General features: G+C 38.7%; 1 protein-coding gene across 1 annotated transcript in view; it reads left to right on the top strand.

Annotated features, from left to right (window-relative positions):
* PLB1 (phospholipase B1) overlaps positions 1-22,128 on the top strand; it is a 65,653-nt gene extending 43,525 nt beyond the window's left edge. The window contains 20 exon segments of the mRNA XM_072410308.1: positions 35-108; positions 1,317-1,360; positions 2,543-2,651; positions 3,100-3,151; positions 5,082-5,162; positions 6,710-6,775; positions 8,432-8,495; positions 9,400-9,458; positions 11,225-11,292; positions 11,601-11,644; positions 12,219-12,318; positions 12,771-12,822; positions 13,402-13,482; positions 14,070-14,135; positions 15,014-15,108; positions 15,592-15,673; positions 16,364-16,462; positions 18,759-18,854; positions 19,116-19,190; positions 20,330-22,128. Coding sequence (XP_072266409.1) covers positions 35-108; positions 1,317-1,360; positions 2,543-2,651; positions 3,100-3,151; positions 5,082-5,162; positions 6,710-6,775; positions 8,432-8,495; positions 9,400-9,458; positions 11,225-11,292; positions 11,601-11,644; positions 12,219-12,318; positions 12,771-12,822; positions 13,402-13,482; positions 14,070-14,135; positions 15,014-15,108; positions 15,592-15,673; positions 16,364-16,462; positions 18,759-18,854; positions 19,116-19,190; positions 20,330-20,560 — 1,638 coding nt within the window. The 3' untranslated portion in view covers positions 20,561-22,128.
* The last annotated feature ends 2,078 nt before the right edge of the window (positions 22,129-24,206 follow it).

The following is a 24,206-nucleotide window of genomic DNA, read 5'->3' as shown; positions in this document are numbered from 1 at the left end:
AAGCTCTAATACTGATTTCAATAACCCATTTTAGGCTGGAAATGGCATTGGTTCCAATCCAGGAGACGTTCTTGATGTGCTCAAACAGTAACGCGGACTTTCCTGGAGGTAAGCAGCACAATATACAGACACTCACACTGGAAATTATCAGCTGACAATGGGGTTAGCTTAGAGGTGGGCAAATTTTTTGCCTCAGGGGCCACAATGAGTTTTAGCGGACAGACGGGCCGGGCCAGTATCAGATGGATGGAGAGTTTTTATATGAACTGATATAAATTACCTGTAATAGATTGTAAGCTCTTCAGGGCAGAGTCCTCTTTCCTCCTGTGTCACTGTCTCTATCTGTCTTTCATTTGCAACCCCTATTTAATGTACAGCGCTGTGTAATGTTGGTGCTATATAAATCCTGTTTATATAAAATAATAATAGAAGCTATTATCTAAAAGTGAAAGAAAACTTACATTCAAATTACATCCAATGCTCAGTGAAAACAGTGTTGTTGTTCACCCTTTCTTGCCAGTGGACAATTTTGTACAAATATTTGAAGCCAGATTATATTATCATATTATTATATTTGGGCCAGATTAAAAAACCCAATGGGCCGTAGTTTGCCTATGCCTTGTTTAGTTGCTGATATGTGTGGCCTGTGTACATAATGATCTGTATGCCTTACACCACATAAAAATAGTAAAACTTCAAATAAGCATATATTCCCTGGAAAGCAATCCCCATTGTTTTAGCAGCTAACATTTTAAATCAAGCTTAAATAGGCATTGTGCTGCAGCATCAATTCATTTTATTTTTTACGTTGATGTTCATTATTACGTCTATGTTTACTAAGAAATTGCAGAAGGCAGTGAGACTATTGGGCACTTTTTGGGTTTTTTTGTGTTTAGAAGATTTGTCACACGTTAAAAATGTGGGCAAAACTTGAATATGAAAACTTTAAAGCTTATCTCCCATGAAAAATACAGTATGTGACCGTACAATGTGTACATATATAAAGTCACATGCAGATCTCTGTTGGGTCGAGGTTGGCCCCTGACACTTCCCAAGACTTTCTGATATCTATTTAAAACGATTGACATCCAAAGTGACCAAACTCCAGGACGTGGCTGGAACCAGGTTTAATTAATAAAAATTTGAATTTGTTGTTTAAACTATCATTGGCAGATTTACTTTAAAGTACAGAAGCTATATAGCAAGGCAATGTAAACAAACTAATAGGTTTTTAAGTGACCATTATAAATACACAATCATTATTTTTCCATTGGCGTTGGATTAAATGTAAATGTATATCATTTTCCATTTTCCAGCATTGGAGGAGACGGGACTCTGAGTAATGTCACAACACTGCCAAGTAAGTATTTCATTAAAAAATGTTACAGTGCTTACTAGAATTTTTTTTGGCAGCATACATAGATAGGCACCCGGGAAATTAATTATCCCGGCCAGAATTATTATCACAGTTCTAGTTGCTGGAAAGTTGAGGTGGATATTTAGGTGATTGTTTTTATTTTATGTTAATAACGATGATACTATGTTTGTTTTTAAAATTATATTTGTACAATAAAAATCTTGAAGTTTTTTTTATATCTGGACCCTTTTTTCTTTGAAGATCCATGCCTTAAAATCCTAAATTGATACAGTAATGTATTCATTTTTTATTTAAAAAGTTTGCTGGGAAGTTAAATAAAATGTTGGTTTCTTTGTTCTCTCTTACACTCCTATGGTATGATAAGGCTTGGCAGAATAGCCACATCCCATCTAACAGTCATTACAAAGTTACGTATTCTTTACCCTACACCTAATTCTGAATAATGTCAAATAAAGATACTGGGGGAATTTCATTGTGAGAGAGGTGGCACCTTCAATATTGGCTTGTTGGAGGGTGGCAGCAATACGAACTGATATACGGTAATCTTTATATTACATTCACTCAGAAATGTTAGTCACAAAGCCAGGCTTTCAAACTCAACTTTTGATGCAAACCAAAAGTTTGTCACAACTTGACCATCACACCTATATATGTTTCTTAAAGATCCCATGGGTAAGTAATAATAAAAAGCCATGAATTGCACCCCTCCTCCATCCTCCACTCTTCTTTGGAGGGTGCTTTTAGGATTGCACGTGCATTTGTAAGGACAGGTGCTGATGTTAAATGAGAAGACTTGTCTTATATTTAGTTTTTCAATTGATTCCAAAAAGTGTTAAGTAGCGTTGAGGTCGGTTAACCACCTAAGCTCATCCACACCAAACTGACCAAACCAAGTTTTATGGAGCTGCCTTTGGGGCTCAGTCATGCTGGAACACAAAGGATCTTCTCCAAACTATTATACATTACAAAAAGTTTTTAATTGTTAAAGATAAAAAGATTCATACGACTTGAATTCTTTCGTAGCATTACAAGTAGTGTTTAATTTTTGTCCAGCCTTGAAGTTCTTGGAAATAAATTTGATTACATACAGTGTATGGGGGTAACATTAGCAGAATCTGTCCCCATTCCAGAACCCTCCATCAGACAATGTATTCTATTTTTCAGACATTCTTCTTGAGTTCAATCCATTTCTCACTGGATATTCAACAGAAACTGGCAACAATGCCGAGTTCCAATCTTTCTTCAATGAAGCCGTACCAGGAGCCAAATCCTTGTAAGATCCTATTGTCAAAAATCTGTGACAAAGGGAATGTTTGATCTTCTCAGATTTGTTTAGATGTATTTGTGAAAGATGAGCTTTATATAAATTATCTTAGGGGATCAGGAAGACTTTTTTCTTGTTTGGGAACAATGACCACGTATAATAATGGCCTTCCTCTGTAACCTCTGTAGGTGTAGGGGTGACAGGAGCAAGTTCAGGGACCAATCAGAAGTGAGAATTCACCCTTTTTCTAATCCACTACATTAAATGTGTTTACCCCAATGGGAATTTTGGGGGGGGGACTAGATAGAGGTTCTTTTTCCTAATATAGCCAAGACTAACTAAAACATTTGACTGGAGTTCTGCTTTAGAAAGTAATTGCGGAAGTTTATTCTTATGTACAAGATTAATCAAAATTGTGTAAGACTTCCTATGTAAATGATTTGTTTGTTTTTTTTAGTGATATGCCCACACAAGCCAGAGCTCTGATAGACCAGATGAAAAGTGACCAGGTAACCAACCAACAACTATAGGTCCACTTTTTGTTTATAGATTTGTTAGCTCAAAAACAGCTTAGCTTAAAAACAAAACTTTAATCCTTTGTTTATTTTTGTATAACCTCAGCAATGATTACAGCCCCAGGTCGTTTTTTTTGTGGAGAATAATATTAATAATAATGAACAGGATTTATGTAGCGCCAACATATTACGCAGAGCTGTACATTAAATAGGGGTTGCAAATGAAAGACAGACAATGACAATGACACAGGAGGAGGAGAGGACCCTGCCCCGAAGAGCTTACAATCTAGGAGTTGTAGGAAGTATCACACAATAGGAGGGGGGATATGGAATAGTGAGTAGTGAGGGGTTAAGACTGAGAAAAAGATGGGTAGGTGAGGTTGAAGCGTTGGGTTTGAGGGCTCTTATAAATGTGCAAAAAGTAGGAGCAAGCCGAATAGAAGGAGGAAGACCATTCCAGAGGGTTGGGGCAGCTCTAGAAAAGTCTTGGAGCCGTGCGTGTGATGAGGTTATGAGTGAGGAAGTCATTAGTAGGTCATTGGAGGAGCGGATAGAGCAGCTAGGGGGGGTGTTATTTCTATCAGGTCAGAAAGGTAAGTGGGACACAACTGTGGAGGGATTTGAAGGCAAAGAACAGGAGCTTGAATTTCCAAGGTGAAATGGAAGATAATGAAGAGAAATACAAGTAGAGGCAGCAGAAGAGGGGTAGGTAGGTATGTGGGAAGGGGATGTATGAGGTAGGTAAGTGGAAAGGCTGTGTATGGGGTAGGTAGGTGGGAAGTCTGTGTATGGGGTAGGTAGCTGGGAAGGCTGTGTATGGGGTAGGTAGGTAGGAAGGCTGTGAATGGGGTAGGTAGGTGGGAAGGCTGTGTATGGGGTAGGTAAGTGGGAAGGCTGATTATTGGGTAGGTAGACGGGAAGGCTGTGTTTTGGGCAGGTAGGTGGGAAGGCAGGTGGGGTAGGTAGGTGGGAAGGCTGTGTATGGGTCAGTAGGTGGGAAGGCTGTGTATGGGGTAGGTAGGTGGGAAGGCTGTGTATGGGGTAGGTAGGTGAGTAGGATGTGTATGGGGTAGGTAGGTGGGAAGGCTGTATATGGGGCAGGTAGGTGGGAAGGCTGTGTATGGGGTAGGTAGGTGGGAAGGCTGTGTATGAGGTAGGTAGGTGAGTAGGATGTGTATGGGGTAGGTAGGTGGGAAGGCTGTATATGGGGTAGGTAGGTAGGAACGCTGTGTATGGGGTAGGTAGGTGGGAAGGCTGTGTATGAGGTAGGTAGGTGAGTAGGATGTGTATGGGGTAGGTAGGTGGGAAGGCTGTGTGTGGGGTAGGTAGGTTGGTAGGTAGGTGGGAAGGATGGATGAGTCTGGTTGCAGCATTCATGATAGATTGTAGAGGAGAGAGTCGGGTAAGTGGAATACCAGAGAGGAGGAGGTTACAGTAGTCCAGACGAGAGCTGATAAGAGCGTGTACAAGGAGTTTGGTGACCTGGAAATTTTCTCAATGTGTGGGTTGAAGGAGGAGGCAGAATGGAAGGTGACACCAATTCATAGTTACTACATTACAAATCTCTTACAATCCGGAATTGTGGATTTCCTAATGTTAGGTCCAGTGATAATTGTCACCAGAAATCTTCCCAGTGAGGATAATTTATTACTACTTTATTCAAACCAGAATAAAATAATTTTTTGAGGTTTAATACAATATGAAAGTCACCAAGTAGAACAAGCAGGTAGACCCCGGAGGTGGAGATTCTTTACCCATTGTAGATCTTTAAGAGGGAGAAGATTGGACAGATGATTGCTATTCTTCTTTCACAGAGTAGTTTATTTAGACCCTTTTTTTTTACATTATCTCTTTATTAAACACCTTTCCTTTATTTTCCCATTTCTGTTCTCAACCATCCAAAATATTTTCCTTCTCTTTTCAGAGAATTCGTTTTAGCACAGACTGGAAAGTCATCACAGTGTTTATCGGTGCCAATGACCTTTGTGCATCTTGTACAGACAGTGTAAGTTACGATATATTTGTGTAATATAATAATGTAACTGCTTCCTGGTAATATTGCAGGGTGACATCATTGGTTACAGAATATTGTACATTGTATACAGTAATAAAAATATTTTATTTCAGAGGATATTATTTATTGATTCCATTTCAATGGAACTAAAATAAATTGCCAGCAAACAGGGTTTTTATTGCAGAATAAATATAACAAACATATGTGCCTGCTTACAATCTATATTTTACCCTGAGCTGCATGCACAGGAGTTATACCATTCAGGCCTAGCTAATCAGGATTGCCTGAAGATCCTGAATCTGGAAAGGTGTCAGGTAAGGATGTTGGGGATGGAGTGAGGTTGACTTTAGGTAAAAAATTGCAATGGGCACAGGCATGAAAAAATATTGCCCTGTCCATTCTGCAATAAGAAACCTACCTGGTCACAATTTTATTAAAACCTTTATGAGCTTTTTTATCAGCAATGTTTATTTAGATCGTACAACAAGCAGCTTTTGTACAGCTCAGTGTACAATCTATGCATTCCAAGAACCTGATTTAATAAAGCTCTCAAGATATACTATCATGGGAGAACCTGGGTGATTCAACAAACCTCAATTGAATTTTTTCAATCATATGCTGTTAGTTGGCAAATGTTTTCAATCTTGCACCAGTTTGCTGGATCTCCCAGGTTCTCCTATGATAGTCTGTATTCCCCAGGCTAGGAGAGCTTTAATAAATCAGACCATATGAGTGCAGGGATGTAAAGTATTTACTCCTTTTCCCGGGGCGAGAGTTAAGTCATCATAGATCGGTCAATTAAGATGGATCAAACCTGTATGCAGACTTTTTATGCTTAGTATAGCACAAGTTAAAAAATAACTTTTGTTTAGGTTATTTTAGCATTTACATTTCCAGGAGTGTCGGGTCATACAAGCTCCCTTTTATTACACACCCCCCAACACCAACATTACTGCCTTCAGCCAAAACTTTTTGCTTTGGGTGCAGGTCTTTGCCTCTCTCCGAAATAGATTTAATTCCTTCCCTCTCTTTGTTCTGCCTGGCTATGTTTGCATGTTCTCTGTGTTCTTCTTTTTGCATATGCAGTATAATGCAATGCAAACTTTGAATGAGTAGTAGCCTGGCAGCCTGACAGGGAGAGAATACAAAAGTCATTATTTAAAAAAAGCAATCCCTGAGATATAATACTTCACTCATTTTAAAGATGGAAGTTCCAAATATTACATATGCCCATTGTAACTGGTAATCTATGGGCTTTATTTATAAACCAGGGAATCTGGCATTCCCTCAGACATTCCATTGAGGAAATCAATTACTGCCATTGAAACGTGTATACAGAAGATTCCCAAAAGGGAATGTTTGAGGGAATGTCACATTCCCTGTTTTATTAATAGAGCACTATGAGTCCTATTTGCATCCATTTTGGCCACATTATCTAATTTAATTTAACAAAAAAATGTACATACAATTTAATGTAAAGTGAATGTCGATATAAATACAAACATGTAGAAATAATTTTCATCTTTTTTTTATTTTAGAATTATTTCTCCGCTGTGAGTTACACCAATCACATCAGAGAGGCCTTGGACATGCTGCACAAGGAGGTTTGTTCATCATTGTACAAACTTTAGTAATGATGGAGCCAACATAAAGCCATTCAAATATCTAGCAGTGATAAATGCAGTGAATCTGTGTGTTTGTTGGTTTGTAAAATTAATACAATGAGGATTCCCATGAGATGAGAGTTGTAAAGGATGCCAACCTTGGTTACCAGGTACAATATTATAGTTCAAAATTTTGTATGGGACTGCACCATAGAGTTTACATTACCAGTATGTACAATAAATGCAGGGTGTCCCAAAAGTCACTACACGCTTCCTTTTTTCTGTTTTGTTCCAGCTATCATTGGGTACAGACATGAGGCCATCAGCATATGACTTAGGCTTTGCAGTTTTTGTAAGCGTATCATTCCCTTGACTGATTGACTCTGGAGCAGCGGTGCAAAATTGCCACTTGGCAAGACGTTTTTCAGTCCCCGACTGCAGTTCAGCACAAGTTTGAGAATCTTTATGGTCATCACACATGTAACACAATTTAAGTTATTCATGGCAAGTTTCTGGAAACAGGATCTGTTCGTGACAAACCATGCAGCGAAAGGCCGGCTACTACCACCAACTCCTGGAGCATCAACAAAAGCTTGATTTAGCAGATGCATCAGAAAGTGACAAAGCTCTACTTGTACCGGCTTCAGGTTGTTCAAAACTTCATGTAGAAGATTATATTACTCGTGTGGAAATGTGTGAATCACTCCTACACCATCACCAAAACCACCCTCAGCTCTTGGAAAACGTATGGTACTGTTGATGCTATTTGATGCATTGAGTTCCAGTGCCGCCCTCCTGGAGGACTTTCCCTCATTATTCCTCTTTGATTGGCTGAGGGAAGCTTTCCTCAGCCAATCAGGAAGCACTATCCCTATTCCTGGATTCTATCCAAGAACACATACAACTAGTAATGGGCTGCAAGAGCAATCAGGGGAGTGGAGCTGTCAGTTCTGCTCTCCTGATTCCTCTTGCAGTTCTTCACAGTTCCGAAAAATAACCAGAATTTTCCCACCATTGCCTTTAATGGTGTTCGAGTTCGGCATTCGATCACCCAAACAATATCCCCCTATTCGATTGAATAGCTGTAAAATTAAATAGTGAGATATTTGACCAACACTCTCATTCACAAACAAAGCAAAAAAAAAACCTTATGTCGCCTTGACATTCATTAACTTCTGGAGCAAGCTGTGCTTTGGTATGCAAAAACAAAAAACTGCAGAGTTTATCTTGGTCATTAAAGAGTTACAAGAGTTTGCAGAACAGCTAAAGATTTCTTCTGCAAGTCATGCGAACCACCCCCTCCCCCCATCAAGCCTCCGTCCTGCACACCTGCGTGCAGGTAAGAGCAGGGAAACCTTGTTCATATGTAGATATCTCCCATATTTCGGATGCCCTTAACTCGGGGACTACCTGTAGTTGATTTACCTGCGTCATATAAAGAGACCCTGTGATGATTCTATTGGATATCAAATAGGATAAGTAACAGAAATAGAATACAGAAAATATTAGATGTCAATAAAGGATAAAAGGAGAAAACAGGGAAAGACAATATAAACAGAACACATTTTGGCTTAATTTAACTTAAAGGTTTACTAATATACCACCATGCTCTCCTGTGAATGTCTATAGTAATGTCATATTTCTTATCTCTCACAGAACTGGGGCAGTGACATGGAATGCCGCAACTTTGATGCCATCTCAAACAGCGTGCCAACATCAGGTGAGGAAGATGAGCGGAATGTTCTTCTTGTAATGAGTTTACCTGGAGGTGTCAGTAACCAGCCTGACCCTAACATGGGAGCAATAATTCAATTTTTTATTTAATTTTAATTATACAATTAAATTTTAATATATTTATTGTATTTATTTTTTATTTCATTAAGTCCAAATATTACATATTATAAATATTACATAATATAATTATTATATTTATATTATTAATTATTATATTATATTTATAATATTCATTATATTATTATATATTTATGTTAATATTATAATAATAATAATATAACTACATAAATTAGTTACACCCACCTTTTACAGATTTTTACATTTAATCTGGTTTATTTGATGATAAATGTGAATGCATCGGTGCAAATTTTCTAAATAAAGATACATTTATAGAAATTCAAACACCAAAAAAAAAATTAGTAAACACATGTAATAATAATAGGTATAGCAAAACATTCACAGAGAAAAGTTGGCAATTGCTGATGTTTTCATCTAAACCTAACCTCCAATAATTGGAAATACAACATGAGCATTTGTTTCAGTCTGGTGATGTCAGTAACCCGTACACACACCCACTCACAATTGTGAATCACTGACCCTTTAAGAAGATTATTAATATTATTTTTATTAATAAACAGTATTTATATAGCACCAACACATTACGCAGCGCTGTACATTAAATAGGGGATGCAAATGGCAGACAGATAGAGATGGTGACACAAGAGGAGGAGAAAACCCTGCCCAGAAGATCTTACAATCTAGATTAAAATTGGAACTTTCTTTGTATTACAGAGATAGATACAGGATAGTAAACATCAACTTTTGCCCCAACGTTTATATAAGCCGAGTTTTCTACAAAAGTTTGGCTAATGTTTCTATTGTTCTTTCAGCCCACAAGCTGCGTCCAGGTGATGTGCGAGTAGTGGCAGCGCTGGGTGATTCCCTAACGGTAGGTTTCCATATTAATAACAAAAATATAATTTTTTGAATAAAAAAATATTATTATGACTCAAAAGGTGATTTATCAGTTGTCTGTAAAGTTCCTAATATACACAATAGGCTGATTTATTAAAGATCCCTAAGACTGGAGAAGATAGACTATTATGGGAGAATCAGAAAACCTGGAATGGATCTGCTTCCTGATTAAAGACAGTTGCCAACTAATTGCAAATGATTTTAAAGAAATGTAATCCGGGTTTATTGGATCGTCCCAGGTTCTCCCACGATAGTTTAAGTTTTTCAGTCTTGGGGAACTTTACTAAATCAGGCCCTATATGACTCAAAAGTCAAATAGGTTCTAATATCATTCCTATGGTCAAAATGTTTCTGCTTAACTAACATTTGCACCTGGTTATATGGCCAAGGTGTCTCCAGGGAGGAGTACCGTTATTACTCCAGCATTCAGAGACATTGTAGACAATTGTGCTCTTCCTGCCTTGTGGTCACGGTTTGATGAAGACCCATTTCTGTCCCCCCAATGACTGTGCCCTGGGGTATAAAACCAGCTCTATAAGACATGGGGTAACCAGTTTGGAGGACCTCGAGTCCTGTACAGAGCTCTGACCTCAACCCTAATAAACACCTTTGGGATGAATTGGAATGGGGAGCCAGGTCTTCCCAATAGCCAGATGTATAGAGGACACCTCCCCAAATTATGAAGTTCAGGTGTCTCAAAGGGTCCTGGTAATTCTCCATCATACAAAGACATTGTAGATATTGTGCTCCTCCAGCCTTGTGGTCACAGTTTGGTGAAGACCCGTTTCTGTTCCCCCATGACTGTGCCCCGGGGTACAAAGCCAGCTCCATATAGACATAGGGTAACCAGTTTGGTGTGGAGGAACGCAAGTGTCCTGCACAGAGCCCTGACCTCAACCCTAATGATCACCTTTGGGATGTTTGGAATGCCAACTGCCAGCCAGGTCTCACCAAACATCAGAACCTGACCTCAGAAATTGTATTTTGACACAAATACCCTCAGACACCCTCCAAAATCCTAAGCAAGCCTTTCCAGGATAGTGGGGGCTGGTATAGCCACAAAGGACAAATTTGTATTAATGCCCATGAATTAAAATAGATAATCAATAAACTCATATAGGTGTAATGATCCAGTTTTTTGCACATATATTGTATTTTCCACACTAATGTATATAGGTTAATACAACACCACGTAATAATCCTATTTTATTGGTTCAAAAGCCTGTAAACAGCTCAAGCATGACATTATGGGGCCTGATTTAATAAAGCTCCCTGAGGCTGGAGAAGATACACTTTCATCAGTGAAGCTAGGTGATCCAGCAAACCTGGAATGGATTTCTTCAAAGTCTTTTGCTATTTTCTAGCAAATGTTTTGAATCCTGGGCCAGATTCATTCCAGATTTGCTGGATCACCCTGGGTTCACTGATGTAAGTATATCCTCTCCAGCCTTGGCAACCTTTAATTAATCAGGCTCTATGGTCTAAATCTTTAGTAGAATCTCGGAAATGAATGTCATTTCTAATTATCAGTCTCAGAATGAGTGGATGTTTATATTTATGGATTGCATGGATGCTCCAATGAAGAGAAGCTAGATTCCCAATGATTGGTATAGGAAATGTTGGTTAATCAAAGCTAGAACCCAAGCAGACCTAGCACATGTGTTGTCAATGCCCTTTTTGCAGTTTGGTAATATAACCCTAGAAGTGTCTCCTGCTGAATTAATTATTGTGTGTTTGTAGGCTGGTTTTGGTGCCAGAGCAACTTCCGTCCTAAATGTAGCCACAGAGTGGAGAGGAATCTCCTGGAGGTGAGAGCAATGTTTCTTCTACTGACTGTGTAAATGGACAAAAAAAGTTTGTATGCCCCATAGTAGCCAATCAGATACCTGTATATCTGTGTTCATTGTGTATATTCCAGAATATAATGTGCAAGTTCCTCAGGGGAGGGGCTAATGTAAAAGGTTAGATTTTAATGTACATTATTTGTAATTGGAACAGCTGGAATCTGTTATTATAAGGGCAGTCTCTTTTTTTTCCAAGGGCATCATGAACTAATAAATTATTGGGAAAACATGTGAATGTTATTTATTAAGGAGTATTTCTTTTTACTTTGCAGTATTGGAGGAGATGACAATTTGGAAAAAGTCACAACAATTCCAAGTAAGTCTTTTACTTTTTATGAAAGGACTGGTCTACTCATAAGGCATAGAGCAGTTTTAGGTTGGGTCTGGTTCTTTATTGGTAGCAGACTGGAATGGTGGCCACTAATACCATGGTCTTTGGTTCTGTTTCCACCTACCTTGGAGTTTTGTGATCCCATCTACCTTTGAAGGCCAACAAGGAAAGAAACTGTCACAGCACGAGTGGTGATCTCTCCCCCATGGTCCCTGATGTGTACAGTAATAATACAGTCCAATGCGGGGCCATGCATGGCAAAGAGCGCGCTGGTCTATAGACGCGAGTGATGCCGGGAATTGTAGTAGCGGTGCTATTTCAATGCAGCCATGGGCCATCTACAGTTCATATTTAGGATTCCTTTGGGGGCCAAAACAAAAGGACGTTGCAGGCCAGATTTGGCCCGCGGGCCAGAGTTTGACACCCCTGCTATAGATGGAGGTTCTAGTGTGAAGAACCATATTGTTCTATGGGGGGGGGGGTGAAACACGCTGAAACACATTTTATTGTTGTGAAATTATTTGATAAAAACTCATTGTTTTTTTAATTTATTTTTAAGATATCTTGAAGAAGTTTAATCCAAACCTAAAGGGATTTTCTATTGGAACCGGCAGTCAAAATGAAATGTTTAATGTCGCTGTTAGTGGAGCAAAGGCAGAGTAAGTGGAATTATAATTTTATATTCTTTATTCCAGGAATCGGGAAAATATTCGTTGCTGAAGGAATTATAATATTACATCCCTTGCCTTTGCACATTTGTTTCTGTAAAACAAAACTTTCCCAAAAAATTTTTCATTATCTATTGCCTCTAATTATTCCGAATGTTATCCTGTAATCCCTCACAATATAGTGCAATGCGATGCGATCTAAATAATGTTTTATATTATGACCTTTGCACAGAACAATGCATTTCTATCAGGATCAACAGAATAGTTTTTGCAGTTAGAAACAAAAAAACATTTTATTAATTTATATATATATATATATATATATATATATATGTATATATAAAGGAACAAATAAAAAGTTCATTGTTAGGGAATATAAACCTATAAAATACTTGCCAGCTAATATTGTGTATATTAAATAATAAGATGTTGTATTTTGTCAGGAATATTCCATCTCAAGCAACAGCGCTGGTGAAGAAGATGAAGGAGAGCACAGTGAGTAGAACTTATGCTGTCCACACAATAGTTACATAATAAACCGTTTTATTTTCATTTTTTAACCTCTATCAGGTTTGTATTTATCTTCAATATCCTTTAGGGAGATTTTCTCTCATTTCCTGTATGGTAGTTAGGGGAGGAAGTCAGAGGAAATCTCCCCAGCACTGACACAGACAGAAAATACAAACCTGACCGAGGTTTTAACCATTCCTCAATCTAAAAAATCTCTTTAGGTTAAATTAGTGCTTTAAAAACATAAAAAAAAATATGACCAATACATCCAGGTACCAACCAAGAGTAAAGAAACACACACTATAAGACATTCCTAATAGATTATTTAAAATGTAATAGATGTTTAGGTTAAATGTTAATCTATTTATAAAAATAACATGAAAATTTGATTGGTAGATATTAAGATCCACCAATCTGCTGCACAACAAACAGGGAACACCGAGAAGACTCAAGTAATCTTCATAGGATTTCCAAAATTTGGGGATCAAAAACCTACAAGTCCCATTAATAACCTTCAAATTATGGAACTTCTTTTGCTCACTCATATATTTCTTTGCCTGACAGGTTATTAATTTTAACGAAGACTGGAAATTAATCACCATTTTTATTGGTGGCAATGACCTCTGCCAGTATTGCCACAACAGGGTGAGTAGACCAGCACCTATTAAATGAAAGTTGTTTTTCTTTTTCATCATAGTCATTATAATAGCAAATTATTTATAAATAATACATACATAAAATTAGAACTTTAGGGCTCATTTTATAATTTATTCTCCTTCACTTTGCTTTAGATTTGTTCATAACTTTTGCTTACGCAGATAGCAATTTCTTTGGTGAAAGTCATTATTTTATTAGAAAGTGAAGGGAGACCGGTAGAGAGATTCGACCGATCTGTCAGCAAATGTTAGACCAATTAGCCGGGGAATAAATTGTAAATTAAGCCCAAAGTGTTTATATGTTTTTTTTTACGATGCATTTTGTTATTATGTTTACGGCTAAAAATAATACATTTAATTATTTCACATTTAACATTCTAAGCATTCGCCGTCACTTTGCCGAGTGCTTTTACTACTGTGCGGTTAATAGGCTGTAATTCAGCAGATGCACATGTTTGGAATTTCAGCTACAGACAGTCAGAGGGGTCATTGGTGTAGGGAACACACAGCAGAAAATAACAACTTCTAGATTTATTATTTAATATTATTAATTAAAGTTATTTTAATATTTTTCAGTCCCGATATTCCCTGGAGAATCACATCAAACATCTCCAGACGGCTCTGGATATCTTCTATGAGGAGGTACAGTAAAGTCCACTTACTGTCATTTTATTTTTGAAGAATGCTTCACTTGCTAATCTGAGCAAAGCAATAATACCGACCGTGCAGAATATTGTTCGGGCTAGCAATATGTTAGCAATTAAATTGTAGGAAATGTATCAGTGCATTTTAGCTAACTTTGTCCTTTAGCTCAGGGTCTGCCAAAGTGCAGCGTTCTTCCCGACCCCTTTGAGCTGGGTGCACCACCCGGCACTTTCAGTAACCACCTGGCTGTTTTTGGGTGGTGCGCCCGGCTAAAAGGGGGTGGGGTAAAAACACCCATCACAATACAGGGACTACCACCTGCCTACAGCTTTTTCCCACCCACCCTTGAGGAAATAGTGGGGAGGACACTGAATAGGTGAGCAACCTTGAACAGTTCTGTATTTGGGGGAAACAAAAGGGCAGGACCTCCAAGCTCCTGTAGGGAGCACACTTTTTCCTTTTTGCCTTGAGTGCAATAATGACCTTGTCTTGGCACTGATGGAGCTCTAACATTAAGTGTTGATTATAAGCATTCTGTGATTGGAGGGTAGCTGGTCTTATAACTCATCATTTGGCCCTTTTCTCTCTTGCTCGGGAGTCCCTGGCCTTTGGGACTGCACACCAAGTAGACCACTTGTCCTCTTTTTAATTTTGGTGACATTCAAATTTGAGAAAATTGTGGGAATCAGAATGACGTTTTATTGGCCAAATCATTTTACATTTGATTTGAAGTCCACAAATACAACACGCAAACATACAGAACAATAATGGTTACAAATACATAAAGAATAGGAGTGAGATTTGTTGAAAAATCATCAATGATCCCTAGCTAGATCCTTTTTCCACTCATCTGCTTCTGATTGGTTTCTCTGTAGGTTCCTCGTGTTTTCATAAACTTGGTGGAGATCATGGAGGTCGAGGGGCTACGCAAGGTGACTTCAGACTCCATTGGCTGCACCCTCCTAAAACCGTAAGTTTTGACTCAGCACTTCAACACGGCTAGCAAGAGGGTGATATCACCAAAACATGGCTTATATTGGCTTTAGAATGCCATATTGTCAGAGGCTAGAAAGGTAATATTTGTAACTTAAATTTGGAGCTTATGCTTGAAAGGTAACACAGCCCTATGAGCAGCACAGGCCTCTTGTCTAAACAAATTAGGTTTAATTGTATTCAAAAAAAATATATCTTTTCCGCTACAGTAATGCCTGCTTTAGAATGCCATATTGTCGGAGCCTAGAAAGGTAATATTTGTAACTTAAATTTGGAGCTTTTGAGCTCTTAAAACCTTTAGGAGAGACAGGAGATTGGTAGCTCCGCAGGGGCAGGGTCATCACAAGGGGGAGGTACTTTATGCTTGGAAGGTAACACAACCCTATGAGCAGCATAGGCTTCTTGTCTAAACAAATTAAGTTTATTTGTATTCAAAATAAATATATCTTTTCCACTACAGTAATGCCTGCCCGTGCTTCATTAATCCACGAGATGGATCTCCGGAGCTGAACGAAATGAAACAATTCAACAAAGATTTGCAGGTGAGGGTTTTATTGCTGGAATTGATGCTCTTCCAAAACTAGAATTACTCACGAGATTAGAAAAATAAATTGTGTACACAGACTGAAAATGTATAACTCGTGACTTCCGTATAACAACTGGCTGTGTATATATTAGACTTTATGTGGTTTGGATCAAAAGAAAATTAGTTTTTTCAAATATGTTTAATTCATCAAGCAATTTGGGGTTTTGAGGCTTCTGGCTTCCATCATAGGAGACCAGAAGCCTCCTATGATGCGTGACGTGGGTATCCCAGGAGGCTCTGTACTCCCATTTATTGTTTACTACTTCCGTGGCAGTAAAGACAGCAGAGGAGGGGCTTTCCCTTTTTTAAAAAAAAACTAATTTAAAGAAAAAATGAAAATATATTTACCTTTATATAAAAAGTTTATTTCCCCTTTTATATAAAGCAAAAAAAAGGTGAATTATCCGCTTTAAGTTAATATGTAACACATGATAAAGGATTCCCAGAGATGAGAAGGTTAGCTAATAAAAACTTTGAAAAAAGAAGGTGAGGAGTCAGTGCTTTGACCCAATAAACTATTATGTGTTTAATTCAGCTTGAACAATTAAGCTCTATAAAGAACAGATATTTTTAGAACAATACAATTGCATATCTCTGTGTATTGCATATCTCTCTCTAATTCATATCTTTGTTGTGTTCTGTACAGGTTCACTTGGCAAAATTGCCAGAAAAATACACTGAACGGGAGGACTTTGCTGCGGTGGCTCAGCCCTTCTTCAGAAACACTGTTGTGCCAGTTGACAGTGTAAGTCACACAATGATTATTACCCAACTATGTGCTATGTGTAAGGTCAGGATGGAACTAAAATCAGTTTTTTACCCAGCTCACAGTTGTGTACCAGTACCAGCCTAAAGCTAAACTCTGGCAAAAAAAGTTTCCATTGAAATATATTTCATATTAGCTAAAAAGGACAAAAATCCAGATCCAGGTATTATCCCTAGATGTCTTGCAAATCCAGATATCACTTTGTAAAAGTAGCAATGACATCACCATTGTACTTTATGTAGTCTGTGCACTGAGTTTTAAGATGCGGGAGGGGCTTAGTAGCTCCACCCATTACAGACTCCCTGCAGAAAACCAAAAGAGGAGGTGGATACAAGACCAGTCACCCTGCACAAGAGTGACTGGTCTTTATCACAGGAAGCTTCTGCACAAAGGCAAAGTGTAGCAATGACTGGTGAATGAAGAAATGCTGGAGGTGCATGGGTTCACGTTACAAGAGACTTCAGGAGATCACCGCCAATACCGTCTCCTTACTACCCAATGCCTACCCATGCCTGTGCTTCTCTTTGCCACAAAACTACAACCACGTTGGCCTGAGTTTGGCTTAATGTCAGAGAAGCCTGGTATGTTTCATATAATGATTGAAATAATTGCAATTTTGGACTGCACTGGGGTTGTATGGTTGCACCTGATTGTCCTAGGTGTCTCATTTGGCTGGATGCATATATTGTGGAGATGTCCAAAGCTTTTCTGCTGCTGGAAGGAAATGATGGATTCTATTAATGGGGTCTTCCAGGTCTTCCTACTTCTGGAACCCAAGTTACGTGTATTTTGGGGGGCTTTGAAGAAGAAACTTTTGCTCCAGAAATACATAGCCCCTTTATAACACGGCGGAATCTATTCTATAATTATTATATCCACAGCTCACAGTATATTAGTGTGGGGTCAGTGGGAAGAATTCCTCTTACATTGCTGGCCTGTGGGAAGAATGTCACCCTTACAGATAGCCAAATATATCATTGGTGTCACTTATACTGACCTGAGAGGTGCAAACTGCTCATTGCTCAAGGAACCCCCAGCATCCTCTGGAGGAACCCTGGCTGAGAAACACTGCCGTAATACATAACAAACTTGCCTTACTTTTTTAAGTTTTTAACAATACTTATGTGATATAACATTGAACTTACTAAAACATCAGCAGCACAGGCTAACAAAATAATATAGACTAAAAGAAAACCTTACTTTTCAACATTCGATTCGAGCACCAATAAAGTCTATGGGGAGGGGATTCAGGTTTTTTTCGGAACTGTGTAGAACTGCAAAAGTAAAAGCTGACAGCTCCGCTCCCCTGATTGCTTTTGCAGCCCTAGTCTAACTGTAGTATGTGTTCTTGGATAGAGATTCTCTTTTCAAGAACACAGTGTTCTTGGATAGAGAATCTCTATCCAAGAACACATTTGAAACAGCAGTTCATCTGAAGTCACAGCTAATTGAAAGAACTTGCCTGCCTCCTCCAAACAGCTGTCACCGAGTTGTACTTATCAGCCCGATGACCGTGGGAACTGAACTGCAGATGAACTCTCAATAGAGAAACTCCATTGAGAATTCATATGCAGTCACAGCTGATTGAAAGCACTCGCATGCCTCCAGCTGTGACCGCAAATTCCCATGCTCCCCGGGCTGTACTTATCAATGATAACCATGATAACTGAACTCAGATGAACTCCTAATGAAGAAACTCCATTGAGTTTATCTGCAGTTCCACTGTGATCCCGGGGCACTATCGGTTAATTAACCTCTAGTGCCCCGGGATCACAGTGGATTCACAGGGCTGCAATCATTCTTGCACCCCCGGGAATTCTCCTTTTTGTGATCCCCGGGCACTAGAGGTTAATTAACCTCCAGTGCCCCGGGATCACAGTGGAACTGCAGATAAACTCTCAGTGGAGTTTCTCCACTGAGAGTTCATCTGCTGTTCAGTTCCCACAGTCACCAGGCATAAGTACAGCCTGGAGACTGTGGGAACTGAACTGCAAAAGAACTCTCAATGGAGAAACTTTATTAAGAGTTTGTCCGGAGTTTGTTTGTTTTTTTTAAACATATTTTTTAAAAAATTCACAAAGTGAATTCAAACACCAGCACTACTACTATGCTGACACTGCACAATGCACCTTGATGGTTCTTTCCATCTGATAATTATGTCAATTTGTATACAGGTTGCCAAAGCTCTTCCTGTGTATTCTTGGTTCTTGTGTTTTTTGTAAACCCGTAAAACCTATTATAAAAAATTGAAAAAAGAATTGCAATCTTTCCATAGAGCGGACAGCCAGATGTGAGCTACTTCTCCAAAGACTGCTTCCACTTTCACGAGCGTGGACATGCAGAAATGGCCATCGCGTTGTGGAATAACATGGTACGTTGGGACACATTTAATGCTAAATCTGCATACAGTTGTTGTTCCTTGATTTCCAAACATTTCTTGGGTGGCTCTTAAACCAGACGTTTATATGCAACATCCAGAGAATAAATAATTCCTGAAAGATTGAAGAATTGGCCAGTTTCTATGGCTTCAGAAACTCCTTTTGATTGGTGAATGTTATTAGAAGCTGGTTGTTTCTTGTTTTCTACAATACAAGCTGCAATACTGGAATTAGATTTGTTTTTGCATTTTTAGTTGGAGCCGGTTGGACTGAAAACAAACTACAACAACTACACCCACAATCGGAGCAAGCTGAAATGTCCAACAACTGTAAGTACACCAGATTGGTGCTATGACTGATATATGTATCTACCAGAATCACAGAGGGGGATCGGAGCAATGCCAACCAAAGGTGCAGCAAACCTTGTGCTTCAGGTGGTGCTGTTAGACGTGGCGGCAAAATTATTATTATTTTTTTTTTTTTGGAAAGATGATGCCTTGCAGTCGAGAGAAAAGGTTGCAATGGCAGAACAGTGCTTTCTATTGCTATTTCTGGCAGTACAAATGTGAAAGGAACATTTCTACCCATACCTGGATAGCACAATGCTACAGGAGACCAACCAGGGGGGAAATATGGCAACTAATGGGGTAGGTGGGGTAATTGGAGCAGCAAATGATAACAGGATATGGTCAGGTGGCGCAAGTTCTGTGGTGGATAAATGTGGCGATATTGGTGAAGAGAATGGGGGTAAGAATGGTAATTAGCTCCATGTATATAGAGTTTGTATATCCATCTAAGGGGGGGTATATTAGATGGTAAACATGTGGCATCCCCCTATCACATAAAAAATGGCCACTAGGGCAGTCTCGGGCAGTTGTTTTGTAGCCTAGCCATAATGTTGGGGCAAATCATGCTTAAGGAACAAAGTAAAAGAAATTAGAAGAACACATAGGATGGGTTTCTTGCTCACAAAGATAATAGGGTACTATTGTTGGAGTTTATACTTTAAAATGTAGCACAGGTTCTCTTTAAAGTGTATGGCAGGGTAGAAAAACAACAGAACTCCACCTATCGGCTACACCTCGCTGTCCATCTCCATATGCATACATTAAATTTCTTTTCCATGAAATCAATGCTGATGCTTTAACCTCCCAAGAGCCTATGTGTAGGGAAAGGGCTGTTGGGAGTTGTAGTTCTGGGGCCGTGTTTTCATTAGTAGTTACTGGCACAGTAAGGATCTCTCCTGGTGGTGGCCATACTTGGAGGAATCTTACAAGCCTGGTGATGGTATCATAGGGTGTGATAATAGTTGGTTCTCCAAATAGGACAAGGTTAAAGAATTAAATAATGCCAAGATATGATCTACAGGGGGAGAGGGGGGTTTTGGGGCATTTGGGCAATGCCTAGACATAACCAGTAATTGACTGTAAAGGACTGAAGCTATAGATATGTTTTCATGTTATTCCAGGACCGTCCTTACCTCTTCACTCTGAAGAACAGCGGTCTTCCCCAGGACTTCATCGAACCTGACGAAGATGATAATAATGGAAACCAGGTGCCATATTGGTCGGTGATCGTGGCCTCTGTTGGTGGCGTGGTTCTAGGATGTATATTCGTGGGCATTATCAACTGTGTGTCTGGTAAGAAGAAATCCCGCAAACAGAAGAAGCAGCAAAAAGAAAGGGGCACCACCTTTTGAGGGCTGTACGGAGTCCCTCAGACCCAGTATTGTGGGTTGTGTAGACTTTGGCCTTTATTTAATCATCAAGAGCATCGTGCAAACCCACAGCCACCAACCAGAAGCCATCTTGTATTGTTGTGACTACTCAACTTGATTGGATGCTAAAGTTCAAAGTGCACCATTGCCCTCCTTAAATAAACCGCCATGTCACGTGATATTCAGTCTGTCCTCATGTCTTTGGAGTTCCTCTCTGGTGGAGACATTACATCAGAAGGTCTTTGGCCATCCAAACCACCACCACCAAAATGGTAAAGCCCAACTCAAACCAAAATCTCTTCTTTCTCTACTTTGGAAGGTTTGGGACTTCTGCCAATGCCGGACTCATATGAGATGGCCATTAGGTTTTCACCAAAATAATAAAACCCAACTCAAACCAAATCTTTTCTTTTTTCACTACTGTGGAAGGCTTGGGTCCTCTGTCAATGTTGGTCCAATGGAACAGGAAGTAAGAGTAAAGATCACCACTTCCTGTCTATTTGGCAAGAGCAAGACACAACAAGAAGAAATGAAATTTTTCCACTTCCTGTCTATCTGACAAGCATCAGACAGAACAGGAAGCTAAGGAAATCTCCTTAAGTCCGATCTATATGTCTGATGTCATGCAAAACAGAAAGTAATAGAGACTTTTTTCTGATGAGGGCAGCAATCAAAGAAACATTTTCTAGTAAAGTGAGAAAAGATTAGAACCACTGTCCAAGTTTTATTGCTGTGTCCCCATGACGGAGATTTTCCCACACTTCCTGTACAGGAAAATTAAATCCTTCAGCACTCTATTAGCTAAAGATAAACATGTGGCTGGAGTTGGGTTTTATGACACGGTGTAGCTATCTAATTTATAAATGAAATTCACTTTTCTTCAATGGCTACATTCACCCAACATTGGTGAGACTTCAATCATGGAGTAACTGAACGTTATTTTTTAGTAAACCAATCCTGTAATGTCTGCTTTTATTTTGCTGCTACAAAAGGTTGTGTGATTGGAAGTAATTGTTCTTTTTCAATCTTCTCCTTTGAATATCCAGAACTTAGTTCTCAGTATGGGCTTGTTGTTCCCATGAGAGTGTTGCGATAATGGGATTGCATGCATTACTGCAGCAGTATACCTCACATGCATTGGTTGGCATGTTTGCAGTTCGTTCTTAATATCGATTCAAATACAACTTTCCGGGGCAACGGATCACAACGTAATGCCATTGGGTGCCAACTTTTGCACTTTCAGAAGTGCAGCATTGCATTCCATGCAATAAGTTGCCCAATGAAATGAGCAGCAATGCATACCAATGCAGACAGTATTTATATTGCGCACTTATAATGGTAATCTTAGCATGCAGGGATGAGATACTTTAACACCCTGACTATCTTGTAAATAAATCTTGTACAATCTGATCCGGTTTTGATCTGATAGGGAGGTGTAACGTCCATACAATTGCAGGAAATATATTGAAATACAAAGAAACAGATGAATCTTGTATTGTAAGGTGAACTATAAGCACAATCAATGGAGAAATAAATAAAATAAATAAACTGATTTTTGTATTGAGCTTCATTTTTAATGTTTTAACTCTAAATCAGAGGTGTCAAATCCAAATACACAAAGGGCCGAAATTAAAAACAGATTAAGTCGCCGACCAAACTTTAAATTTATTGAAAAAATGTAGGTTTTTCTTTCTCATTAGATATAAAACATTTTCATATGGAGGTTTTGCTTAATATTCAAACTGGATCAAGCTTATAATAGAGAAAGAGGCCTAGGAATTTTTTAAAAATTTTATTCCAATGTCTGTAAAAAGTTTTTATGCCGCCCAGTGCTGGCATCATGGCACAAGTCAGGATTTCCTGCTGTTTGTGTCTGTTGCATTTAGCGTTTAGGAATATATAAAAAGCCATAAATGTTATGCTTAGTGAGCTGACCAAAGAGAGATTAAGCAGTTAGGATTTAGAAAATTTGTTAGTTTATACTTACCACGCTTTCAATGTGATTTAGGAATTCAATAAAGACTGTTCTATAGATGCGAGTCATGCCGATAATTCAATTCCCTTCATTACTTGCGTCTATAGAACAGTCCAATGCGGGGCCACACATAGGCCGCTGGTCTATAGATGCGAGTGATGCCGGAATTGTAGAAGCGGCAGCACTGGCTGCAATCCATAGTAGTGGCGGGCCAGATGTAATTCATTTTCAGAATTCTTTTGGGAGCCAAAAAAAAGGTTGTTTCGGGCCAGATTTGGCCCGCGGGCCAGAGTTTGACACTCCTGGTCTAAATAAAAGAGAACATGTACTGATCAGACGTAGGGGAGCTGTCAGTGCCTATGAGAATGCCAACTGCCTTTGATTTTAACCCCTTTAGCATTCAATGACCTGGAAAAAAAATAATCAGCTAGTTAAGTTGGAATGTCTGACCTAGACTACTGGATCAGCATGACAACTCAGAAGTAGAATACAGAGGCAGGGACTGAGCATTGTCACCCTTTAAAAGTCAGTTCCTAGACAATGACTTTAATGGTGTAATCTATATGTTATATTTGAAAAGCTGCAGATTTAAAGATCTTTGTATTGATAAAAACATGTTAAATTTTATATAAGATTTTAGTGATAGGGTTTACATTAACTTTTGCTGTAGCAGATATAAATATCACCTTTAGGGGGCGCTCTCTGTATATGAAAGTTATAGAGATATCAATGCAAAGTATTTAATTATCTGTGGCTAGGAAAATATGAGGCCATGGAAGATCCTAACTCAGGGGAAAGAGAAAGAACTGCTCATTGGAAAAAAAGAGAGATTTTTTGTCCTGCAACTATTGCCACCAACACGGAAAGAGAAGGCGAAGCCCTAAATTTTAAAGTTGTCACCAGAACAAAAGTAAAAGCTACCACTGTGGACTTCTATTCTGGTGACAACTGTCTGATTTACAAGACATTTAAGCCATCAAAAAAAAAACTTTTAACAAATAAAATAAAATTTGCAGATTGGATATTTAAGGCAGATTCACACATACACACTACAAAAATGCTCATGTGTTCCCATATCACCTAAATGCAAATAAAAGTAAATGCAACATTTCAGTGCAACAATGCAAGAACACAGAAGGTGAGTTGTGGTGCCATTAAGAATGAATCAGAACATCACATCAGACAAGCATGCAATATGTGCATAACCATGTGTTCCAGTTATGCATGTGTTCCTGCAGCACATATGGGTGAATGGCCCTTACACAACAGCACAACATTAATTTTTCCTTTTGGAATGTTGGATCAAATAGTCAGACCATGCAGCAGCACAAGGCCTCCCTGAAACTTGGGACCGATGTACACCAAATGTAGATCAGATGGCTGCTGGGACATGAGATTTGGAAGCCGCTAATGTCTATCCAGCAGTTATTTGAAATGAATGTTTTTTCAATAGCCACTAATAAATGCAAAACATAAATAAATAAATAGCTTTGCACAGAGGCCACTGTTAGGAATCACATCTCTTGAGTAAAATTTAGCTTGAGCTGTTGAGCTCTGTAAATATCAGGCTCCTTAGAACACATAAAAAAGAGAATGTGGAAAACACATAAAAATAAATTTGTTGTCTTAAAAGGAGAATATATTAATAATAAT

Source organism: Pyxicephalus adspersus, chromosome 4 (genome assembly GCF_032062135.1).
Source record: "Pyxicephalus adspersus chromosome 4, UCB_Pads_2.0, whole genome shotgun sequence".
NCBI lineage: Eukaryota > Metazoa > Chordata > Amphibia > Anura > Pyxicephalidae > Pyxicephalus > Pyxicephalus adspersus.
The sequence above is the reverse complement of the archived record's forward strand: the minus strand, read 5'-3'. Positions and strand labels throughout refer to the sequence as shown.